We start from the raw sequence: 12,316 nt of genomic DNA, 5'->3' as shown, positions 1-12,316 counted from the left end.
ACAAAATTGCAATTACAATTCTCTGCGAATTCCTTGAAGCTAATAAAAACTCTATTTGTTATTTCTCACAAAATCAATACTTTCAACAAATAAACCTTCCGTTTTCATACTCTGTTCATTTGGAAGGAAGGAAACAGATCTCTATTGTTTAGTTTAATCTTGTATTATATAATATATATAGATGTCTTAAAAATAGAGCTCTGGACATTAATGTAGACTTTGTAAAGCTTTTAAAGCAGTGAAAAAAACGAGAAATATAAAAATTATGTCGTTGAAAGCTTATGAAGATGCCTGCACTAGAGCTGAGTTGTTTGGTCAACCAGTACCAGACAAGGAAGAGTTTTTGGAGAAACATAAACATTTAGATGTGGTTGAATTTGAAGAAGTGGAAATTAAGACAGCCGAGGTAAACTGAACAGAATAGGTTTTTAAAGAAAAGATCAATGGTATTATGAAGTGGTTCTAAGTTAAGAGCTCATAATGTTCTGATAGTGTTACGTTGGTTGTATTAATTTTAGGGCGAAGTCTTACTCAATAGGATAGTTGTAAATTTTATGTAAAAAGGCAAATATAAGATAGATATGAATTTATTATCTTAATTTGGAAAATATTCTAAGAAACATTTTATATTCCAAAATAAGTTCAACGTCAATGCTTAGATTAATGATTGGACATCATTATAGAACTGATGTTATTAAAATTACTTTGCTAAAAAAAAAATTTTTTATGTCCTCCCTTGCCGGTCACTTTAGCAGCTATCATTAGACCCTACCTTCTGGTTAGTGGTTTGTACTTCTAAACCTTCATTTTGAAAAGATCTTATTTGTTTATCTTTTATATTGAAATGTAGGGATTATCTCCACTTTACTTTTGCGATGTGTTTCCAAATCAGAGCAAAGTAAGTAGCAGAGAGAGGAAGCAATTGTTAGTAGTGGGCACGGTGGTCCTCATTGCTAGCAACCCGATCAGGTAGACCAGCACGCTGTATCCTTAGAAAACATCGTGGTAAATTTCTAGTGAATTCGCCATGATGGGCCAACTGATTGGACTTTATTCTCATCTATGTACACACTGGTAGTCTGTCTGCTTATACAGATAGTGTACATGGGACTATTATTCCATTTTCACCCCATTAAAAAAAAGTGAACCAATTTTGCCTATTTTTCAGAATACGGCGATATTAGATGATCAAATGAAAGAAGCCAGTGGGGGTTTAAGCGAATTAAATACGATTTTGGGTTCAACGCAAACGAAGTTAAATAAATTAAAGGTAATTTTTAATATATCTGATAATTTATTATCAAACTATTTATTGAAAGGAACTACATTGTCTAGTTGTTGATTTTGTAACTTTACACAAAGTAATTTTTTTACGTTACTTAGAATGGCGAACAAGCCGATGGCCCGCTTAATAAACATAAAGAACACAAATGGAAAATTCAGAATACGCTAATATTGCCCCTAGTGTCCCTCACACGTTGCCATTCCTGAGAACGATGATCTCATGCCTTCTTATCTTGTAATTTCACTGTCATATGCCACCGTTCAAACCGAAACACAAGTGGGATTGGGATGGGAAGATACTCATGCAGACGACTTTTGGACAAAGTCGTCTTCTGGTATGGTTTGATACCTATAATATAAAAATTAATTAAAAACCTCAAAAAGAATGGAATATTTTATTTATTTCTTATACAACTTAGAATGGCAAACAAGCTGACGGCCCACCTGATGGAAAGTGGTAACCGTCGCCTATAGACATGAGCAATACCATGGACATAACGGAGTATATTGTTTCGCCCATAATACCCCCCATGCGTTGCCATTCCTGAGTACTCAGGTGTTATTCCTCTGTACCCTGTAAATTCACTGCCATATTTCACCCTTCAAACCGAAACACAGCTATGCAAACACAACTGCTTCACGGTTAAAACACGAATGGGACAGAGGTACCCAAGCAATCGACTTTTCTACAAAGTCTCCCTCTGGTAATGGTCTAATGCTCAGAGCATGCGTTTTGGCATTTATTACCTGTGAAATAGTAGATTTTATTTGTTATTGCTAATATTTTTACAATGCCGGCCCTATATATAGGTAAGAATACCTGCGGATAACTTCAAATATAAATATTGAATTAATTGTAAAGTTTTCTATATAGTGCGATCGAATCGGTTTATAGTATCTTACTATATGGTCTGTTTAAGATTATTATTATTAATATAGATATTTTTTTCATTACCTCAGGGTGTATGTGGCAGTCTCACAAATTTCTTCCGTCTGAAATTATCGGCTCGAGATAATTTGTCATATTCCAGTGAACCTAGTTACGTAGGTCAAACTAATTATGACAAAGACTACATACCATCAACTACCGAAATAAGCTCTATAAACGAGGGTCTTGGTCCTAACGACAACGAAATGTCATTACGCGCGAAACCAAATCAAGATGGCAGTCTAAGCGCGGAAAAATCGGCGCAAGATGGCGGCGACATCAACTCTGCGCTTGAAGATTTGAAAGAAATGCAAACGGCTGAGGATACTTCGTTGTTGAGCAAGGCGGCATTTGCAGATGTAGGTAAGCAGATGACGTCACAAATGAGTAAGTTAGATCAAATGATTTCCCAAGCGGACAGAGCGCAGACATCTTTGAATCAGCAGAACAAACAAATGAGGTCTTTTCTTCGATAAAATAGAATGTTTTTAAATGTTACGCCACTTTGCTCAAGTTTTGCCATAGCAGTAATTGTAGTGCTGCCTTGAGTTCGAAGTTATATACATATAATTTGACAATATGTAAAGTGCTTAAAATTATAAAATAATCAGATAATCTATTGAACGAATATTAATAATCAAAAATGTTTTAAAAATGCTTGGAAATCCATTCCGAAGTAATCTGTGTGGTAGAGACCTGTTGCACTAAAACGGCTTACTAATTAAGGTAATAATTCTTTAAATTATTAATTTATTTGATACATATAAGAATGCCAGTTATTAAGACAATGCATGACTGCGGTTCACGAGCCATAAGTTCGAATCTCAGCCAGATCTTTGATGATTTTTAAAAATTATATTCGAATGATTTGATTTGATTGTAACTCGCTTCGTGTTTCAGAGTAGGCATGAATAATATCCGTACCGCTTCAATATCTATGTATTGGGTTTAATAAATATCTATTTAAATTGATAGCGGAAAAAATCATCTCCCATTTCGATATCGCCTGTACCAGTCGGATATCTCTATTCATTTCAATCTGGTGTTTCATTTCAATATTATATATTGGACAACCGATATATAAGATATCTAATATTTTGCAAATATACAGATATTGTAACTATAATATTTAGATATTGCTGTCCCATGCCTACTTTAGAGAACACGTAAAGCCGTCATCTGGTAAGGTAAGTGGGAGGCCTTTATGTGTAACGAAGATAGTGGTGTGATTTTAATGTATAGACAATAGAGGGCGTCATCCTCACGTATAGTAATTAGTAGTAGTGTCTGATAGCAAACTATTAAAATTTGCTCTATGGAAGATGTTGAGAAAGAAGTCGGTACTTATATAAACTTAATAATAATCGATCTTATGAATATATTATAATTAATTATCAATACCTTTACAAGGCCATTAATAAATCACAGTTTAGCTAATAAAAATGTTCAATAGGTAAGATTAAAATGTTTATTCAATTTAAATAAAATACATTTTAATATATAATAATGCTTGTTCGTCACCTTTGGGGCATAAAAAATTAAGCTTAAGTGTAAAGTATACAGCGTCTTTATAAGTATCTTGTAGAAAAATACAATCAACATACATATTATAACATAATAAATATCAAAATAAACTTAGATCTATCTAAAAAGAAAATAAAAAAAAATAAAAAATTGATTATTCTGTTAGTGTTTATAAAAAAGAAACGAGTAAGTATTGACGAATAAGGAGCACAAAATAATATTAAGTTGCATTAAAGATACGTGATGATAATGATATTATTTGTGTAGTGTTAGATATTTTTTTTAATGATTGATAATGGAATGGTTACCGCGCCTGCGCTAACGGTATACGCTGGCGGGCCACCAGTGAAGGGTGATAGGTAAGGAAATAAAAGGCAGGTCAGTTAGTCCACCTTGATGAATATACCTGGAATTCAGCACGATGGTTTCCAGGGGGGACCATGTGGAAGTCGACTTGATAGGTTATATTGCTAGCAATGGGACTGGTAATCCTTATTACTAACAATCCCTTTTCCACGAGTATCAGATATTAGTTCAAAATCATCTTCATACACTAACATTATAAAAAAAAAATTAAAGCAAAACCTAACACAGTTGAAGAGTTAATTCGAAAACATTATTACTAGTACGCTAAAATTTCTTCATGAATTTTTTTTCATTTATATTTTTAAATTTTTAAATTGAATAAATAAATAAAATGTCTATCTATATATCTATGACGTATTTGCTTGGTCCAATCACAGATGAGTAAAAGGTTTGGAGTTTGAAGAAAAACATGACAAGTTAATTCAAATAAATCTGAAATACACACTATTGTTGAGGTTTTAAATGTAGACTGCCCAAAACGCTTTGTGTTGAAGCATTAAAAAAACACAAAAAAAAAAAAAAAAAACTATAACTGTATTACCTTCTGCTAGTGCCATATGCATTTTATAATAAGGTTCATGTTGTTAGAGTGATTTTCATTAAATCTATCTCTTTATAGCTTTAATCAATTTTTTTTGTTTGCCTTTAACACATGAGAACGAAGGAGTATCCATTTAAGCTATGAGAGGATGTGATAAATGTTATATTATTTATTTGATCTCTGATAATTGTAGTTGTTCATGTCCACATGCGATAATTGTCACATCATTTGTATAGATAATAAAATAAGTGTCACAAAAAGCCCATGATTATAAGTATCACAATAATATGGTATATAGGTATACATTTTTTTTGCGTATCTAAGAGAAATTGCTTGAATAGTTACATAAACTGGCATTCACGTAATTTGACGCTAGTCATAATTATACTTAATTAACGAATAGGATAACTTTGGTGCTTTGAATAAAATTATATTATAGTGTAAAATACATTTCGAAGAATGATGTATGTGTTACTTAGTGACAATATTATGATATTAATTCGTTATCTCTTCTAAGAAATTTATTTATAACACTCTCTTAGATTAAGTAACATTAGTAACCTTCGGTATTTATTGATTGGGCATTGTGAATATTCAGATAATATAGGTGGCTCAGATTAATAATTGCGTCTCCAATCGTTAATCTAAAATAGGTGCCAAGTTTCTGAAGGATTTTAATGAGACACTTTGCAATAATCGTAAGATGAAATAGTCTGATAATATAATACACTTGAAATACTTTAATTGTCACTTATGTACTGTGACTATCTAAATTCAGGAGATTTTCTGCTATCAAATGTATTTAATTTTATACTATATTTTCCACTTAAATTCAAACAAAAAATACCACGATTTCAATTATACTTACATTATAAGTAATATTTATATAATAGTGCGCCACTTACCCTTTGTCTTTTTCTCAATGTTCTCTACCCAAAGGTTGTCTGGAAGAGATTGCTTGGCGATAAGGCCGCCTTTTGTATCACTTCTCATTAATATTAACTGTATTTGTTATTTCTCTTTTTACTTGGTGCAATAAAGTGTAAATAAATAAATATAAGTATTTATTATTGAAAATCGTTGCTTTATAGGCAGTTTTGAAACCTAAGTTGAGTGGGAAAGAGAATCGATGATAATCTTCCTTTGCTATCTAAGTCTTTAAGATTATTTTTCAGGTAGGCCTGATCACTTATATCTGGGCCCGCACATGTACTCTCAAACTTGTTTTTGACAAAGCTGAAAGCTCTCATCCTGGTGTAGGTAAAACTCACTTAGCTCTCTCTTAAATACGCCTATGTACCTAGGCAAAATCAGGCAAGACATTAGTATTCGTTAGCTTTTTGATGTCATAATTTCGAAATTGGAGATAACAAAATAAAATACTCAATGAAATACATTAATATTAAAGAGTGTTACATTTAAATTACCTAATTATTATACCGTTATATATTCTTATTATATACTCTACCTTTAAATCTATTTCCTTATATAGATTTTTTCAACTATCCAAATATTCAATGTTGTCGCTTGTTCTTCCATATTGTACACCTTATCTTGTATAAAATGCCTCTACATTTGATGAATATAGAAATGTGATAACTATAAATATTTTGGTGTTAAAAAAGTATTTATATTTTGTGAGTTTCAGCAGTGTATATTGTTGAATAAAGCTGTGATTTACTTGATATGTCGTTTTTATTCAGTCAGGTTTTCCTGTCCTTTATAATCATTGTATTATATTGTAAAATATTTATTGTACATAATTTACATTGGACATATTAAAAGATTTAATATACAATGGCGGACTTATACCATAGAGGGATCTCTTAGAGTCAAGTTTTTGAGAAGCTGAAAGAAAAATAATATAGATTACATTATTATTTGAGTTTTCTACGAAGTAAATTTATAATTTTTTGATAGGATCAAACCACAATAAAATTTGTATAAAGTAATTTACTCCCTTTTGTTCTTAAAGAAGTAGGGAGATAGGTATTGATGAGTAAGCATACAGACGAGTGAACATAAATTGTAGGTAACATTTGAATTAATCAATCAATCAATCGGAAGCATTGGAATCAAACTAAAAGTTATAACCTTTCAGTTATAAAAAGGATTATCCAAATTGGTTTATAAATGAAGGAGGTATTTACGTAAAAAAAATATAAACGAATTGAGAATCTTCACATTTTTTGAAGTCTGTTAAAAAATCGGTTAAAATTGAATTGAAATTAGAATAAAATGATTGAATTTTGGTATTCATACTGACTGTAGACATGGCAAAGTGGAACGTGACACGAGTGATGTTGACAATAACAAGGAAACTTACGACTAATTTCCCTAAAGTTTACTTCAATTATTTCGAAGATGTATTGACATTGGACTTGTCATGCATAACCATGGCCAAACAAAAACCGGGCGTCCGGACCGTGAAATCGATTTATATAAGAATCTGATTACTGTTCCATGACCTATCATTGCAATCCAGTCTCGGACAGCCGCAATGTTATTTGTACTAATTGCTGCTCATCTAATTGTTTTGGCTATTGCTAATCCATTTCATAAATATCCTTACGTATTTTTATTAGATATTGGTAATGAAGAACTCGAAAAAACTAATTCGGAGCAGATCAGAGTGTCCATACCGGGAGGATCCCTGGCTCTCAGGTATCCTGCAGTTGGGGTTAGTGATACTATAACCCATGTGAGAGTGAGTGGCATAGATTTCGGTACGGACTTGAAAGCGAATATAGTCGACGGTGGTCCTGGTTACAAATACGTTGTTTTAGTATTCATGGGTAATACAGGAGTGCCTTATGATGCTGTAATAACTATACAGACGCTATCGAATGATAGCTCCATAATTAATCATATTAATAACGATATAAATGTTAACGACGTAGGATCAAATAATAATGACAATAATTCTTATGAAGTCTCAGAAGATGACCTGAATGATAGTTCAGAAGATTTAGATGAAGATCAATCTAATGAAAGCGTCAAAGCAGATTCAACTCAAGCAAGTTCTAGCTATTATAATTATGTGCAAAAAGAAGAAGTAAATAGTAATTATAATGATGATGATGGAAGTGATGGTAATTTTGAATATCAGCATGCACACCAGCATCAGAAAGAGGCTGGCAAAGGTATAGAAAATGATTATATTGACGACAATGACCAGACTTATAATGAAAACATTGATAGTTCTAAGAAGGAATATGATTTAAATCATGGCACTGGTCAGGAAGAAACTACCAAAGAAGAATCGCAACCCGTTAACAATTTGTACTACGATAGATATAAACTTTTAAGGCCTTATTTATACGATGGTGTTAGAGTGTATCCACAGCAAGCCATTCAGTATATACCACAAGACAATCCGAGAGTTGGATTCTTTGCTGATTCTGAGGATAATGATGAAACAATGAATGAGGTGGAGAGTCCTGATAATAATATAAATAATTATAGAGATAATAACAACAATAATTATGATTCAGATGATAATTCTGCTGTAGCGTCGTAAAGTTAAAATAATGTGTAGGTAACAATAATTAGGTCACAATTTTAATAATACCGTATTACTTTATTAGAGTTAATAGGTGTTGTAGAAGTGTAAAACAAGTGCTGTGTTTGTAATAAATAGGTAGGTGATCATGATAAATTTTAGTTATTGTAAATTATAATATATTGTGATGTGTTATATAAATACTACATCGTAATTGTATTGCTATGATTAAAAATATAGTTAATGAAAAAATAAAGATATTAGATTTTATAACATACGAGTATATAGAATGTATATTTGTATATTTAATAATTTATTTGAAATTTAGTTGAGTTTAATTAAGTTAATAGATATTTTTTATCTAGTAAATCCAAGGAAGCACAATAAATCCCAAAGGGTCGACGTGCAACGGCTTTGCTGACCCCATACGCAAATAAAAGATAATATAGTAAATCCAAACAAGATATAGGTAAATACATATTGGGTTAAACCGTAAGAATAAACATTAAGTTTAACCTAAGTTGATTGCAAAGTTGCAAAATTTTCCAGGGGTATTCGCGCGAAGGTCAACTTGATAGGATGTATTTGCTAACAATAGGGCTTTTAGACCACATTAATTTTTTTTACACAACTTAGAGTGGCAAACAAGCTGACGGCCCACCTGATGGAAAGTGGTAACTATCGCCTATAGACATGAGCAGTACCATGAACATAAGAGAGTATACTGTTACGCCCATGATACCCCCCATGCGTTGCCATTCCTGAGGACTCAGGTGTTATTCCTCTATACCCAGTAAATTTATGCCATATCCTACCCTTCAAACTGAAACACAGCCATGCAAACACAACTGCTTCACGGTTGAAACACGAATCCCTTTCCCTCATAGAATATGTTGTGCCAGTCATAATATATTTCTAATGGTCATACATTCCTGAAACGTGAATTAGTTTACTTCTAACAAATACTACTAACATGCGAAGGTGTAAGATATTTTTCAATGAGTGTCGTTGATTAAAACTTTATTGGACTATGGGAGTTTGTACCTAAGGGTCCTTATCGCCATGAGTATTATGAGATCGATGATAGGATGTCTTGAGGATGTAGTTATTGTAAATTTTAGCCGGAAAGAATGTTTGAATATACGAATGTATTATTGCGAATCTAAAATGCCTAATATATTTCGTAAAGCAATGTTGCTGCAAGATACTTTGTACGAATGATTGGAGATGTTGGTAGGGGTCGCTTTTTTTTATGGGTGATAATGAAATGGTAACCCCATCCGCGCTATCGGTATACACCGGCGAAGCACCAGTAAAGGATGATAGGTGAGGATGAAGTAGGTCAGTTAGCCCATCGTGATGAATTCAACAAGAATTGTTCACAATGGTTTCCAGGGGGAACCACGTGGAGGTCGACCTAATAGGGCATATTGCTAGCAATGGGGCTGTCAAAACCCATTGCTAACAATCCCTTTCCCCCCCAGGGGTCGCTTTAGATGGACAAATGTTGACTTAATAGGTGACGTGCTGAAAAAGAATCCAACTAAAAGAGGATACTTGTAATTGGCCAGTTTGTGTGTACAGAATGTTGAATGTGGAAGAAGCGAAAGAGGTCAGTTTGAATCAGAGCATTTGGCATATAATTATTTCTGCATATCCCAACAGGAGATAAACGTGATGTATATGTATGTATGTATACATTTTGGTGTGTTAAAAGGGTGTGATAACATTTGTAATTACGGTTTTTTTCCTAAACTCCTTAGAGATTTCAATAAAATATTGTATTATTTAGTAGTATACCAATATATTTGGTGTAAAAATTTAAGGGCAAGGTAGAACTGACTTATTGTCTTGAAAAAGATTACATATTTTCAATTCTCTTTTATTTTTTCCTTGGGCCGTAAACTGTTTGCCATTTTTAGTTGTAAAACAGTCCTGCTCTATCAAAACTAGCTGGCGACTAAGCTAACAGAATTGTGTAAGCGACACTTAAAAAAATATCTAGATTTGGCAATGTAATGATGGATGCTACACAGAACATATTCTTTGAAGTATATAATAATTGGTAATACGTATTTACAGACAAAATTGTGAATTATCACTCCTATACGGCGGCTGTTATGGTCCATAAACTTGTTCAGCACTGAACAGGCGCTATTAAAAATTGGGGGTGCTTTGTATAAAAGTTATTTAAATTTTCAGAGGCTTATTATATCGTTAAGGAAAACTACGATGAAAGCGTCTCCACATAATTTCTTACATTTATTGTTATATCGTGACGGTAAAATCGTATGATATCGTCCCGTACTACGATAAATTATAAAAGAGACTCATTAAATTGTTAAGGAAAACTACGATGAAAGCGTCTTCACAATTCAATTTCTAACATCTATTGTTATATCGTGACGCTAAAATCATATGATATCGTGCTGTACAACAATAAATTATAAAAACGTATAAAAATGTTGATGATTCAGTTATCCACATAAGCTGTATCTATTTGGTCCTTTGCTTAAAAAAGATTTATCATATTAAATTAATTTTGTCAAAGTAGATGTATTTGAAATGGGAAAAAGTATTAATATAAAAGCTAAGAATTTTGCAGAATAAATGAGCTGCGTACAGCAACACATTATCATAATCCTTTTGTGAAATGAATTAAAGCTAAATTCAACCTTGAAATAAATTGTCTGGTTTCGATACTTATTGTTTTGAAAGAATAACGTAAAGGTGAAGAAGAAGTGTAAGTATTATGTAAAGCAAGTTGTTGGGGGGAACAGGGATTGTTAGTAATGGAGACTGAGAATCCCATTGCTAGCAATATATCCAACCATCGACCTCCTCGCAGTTCCCCTTGGAAACTATCATGATTAATTCCTGATGAATTCATCATGATGGGCTAACTGGTCTGTTTTCATCCTCATCGATCACCCTTCACTGGTGCACCACCAGCGTATCCCATAAGCGCAGGCGGGGTTACCACTCCATTTTCATCCAATAAAAAAAAATGCAAGTTGTTATTCAAAAGTTTCCTCGACTTCTAAGTTATTTCATGATGTTCAGATTATAAGGTGATTCTAATTTATAAGAGTTTCAATTTGACTGAAATTTTTTATGTGTATTTATAAACATTGTTATGTTTATTTCGTGACTAATATTCACACAACAAAATATTATTTGTTAATACATGTTTGCATCATCATCATGGCGTGAATTTACTGGGTACAGAGGAATAAAACCTGAGTCCTCAGGAATGGCAACGCATGGGGGGTATCATGGGCGAAACAGTATACTCTGTTATGTCCATGGTACTGCTCATGTCTATAGGCGACGGTTACCACTTTCCATCAGGTGGGCCGTCAGCTTGTTTGTTATTCTAAGTTGTATAAAAAAAGGCTGTTATCTGTCCATTGCTGGCCACAGGCCTCCCTCATAGACTGCCATAAAGAACGGTTCTGAGTCACCTGCATCCATTGCCTCTCTGCAATGCATTTCAGGTCGTCACTCCATCTTGAGGCGTTCGTTCTACACTGCATTTGCCTGTAAGGAGTCGCCACTCAAGAAACTTTCTTCCCCATCGATTGTCGGTTCCTCGAGTTACGTGACCAGACCATTGCCACTTCAGCTTGCTTATTCTTCAGGGTATATTAGTTATTTTGGTTCTTTTGCGGATATCCTCACTCACACACACACATGCACGCACGCACACACACACGAACGCACGCACGAGCTCGTTTTGCCAGCAGTTGCCATCCTTTGGTATCCTTTTGCAGGCGATTTGGCTATCGCAGTTAGGCTTGGTGATGTTTGACGAGAGACGCTGCTGTCCATTCTTCAACAATTAAGTTCCCTTAGTCGCCTCTTACGACACCAACGGGAAAGGAAGGGGTGGCCCATTCTATTATAGGTACCACACGGTCAAATAAAATTCAATATTATATTAGAATCAAATTCAATTCCCAAAGAGGGTTGACGTCAGGCAGGTGGCTGGTCGTAAAACTAAAAACTAAATCTTTTTGTAATATGGATAAAATCATATTACGCCCACTCCAAATGATTGGGATAAGGGTAGGAAGATGATGATTATATTAGAATGACTCAGTTGAGACTGAATGTTCCGATGGACGGACAGGAGCTCTAAAAATTTCCAGTTGTCTACATGTGTCACTGA

The 12,316-nt window shown here is 33.5% G+C and overlaps 1 protein-coding gene across 1 annotated transcript; it reads left to right on the top strand.

The window, feature by feature from the left end:
• The first annotated feature begins 101 nt into the window (after positions 1 to 101).
• LOC113515113 (uncharacterized) lies at positions 102 to 6,311 on the top strand. Its single transcript, XM_026899260.3, has 3 exons — positions 102 to 406; positions 1,169 to 1,270; positions 2,245 to 6,311. Exons 1-3 carry the CDS (start codon positions 266 to 268, stop codon positions 2,686 to 2,688), a joined length of 687 nt encoding a protein of 228 aa, XP_026755061.2. The 5' UTR covers positions 102 to 265; the 3' UTR covers positions 2,689 to 6,311.
• Positions 6,312 to 12,316: the final 6,005 nt, after the last annotated feature.

Source organism: Galleria mellonella, unplaced genomic scaffold, assembly GCF_026898425.1.
Source record: "Galleria mellonella isolate WM207_F2 unplaced genomic scaffold, CSIRO_AGI_GalMel_v1 utg312, whole genome shotgun sequence".
Classification (NCBI taxonomy): Eukaryota; Metazoa; Arthropoda; class Insecta; order Lepidoptera; family Pyralidae; genus Galleria; species Galleria mellonella.
Note: the sequence above shows the minus strand (reverse complement) of the source record. Positions and strands in the feature narration are given on the sequence as shown.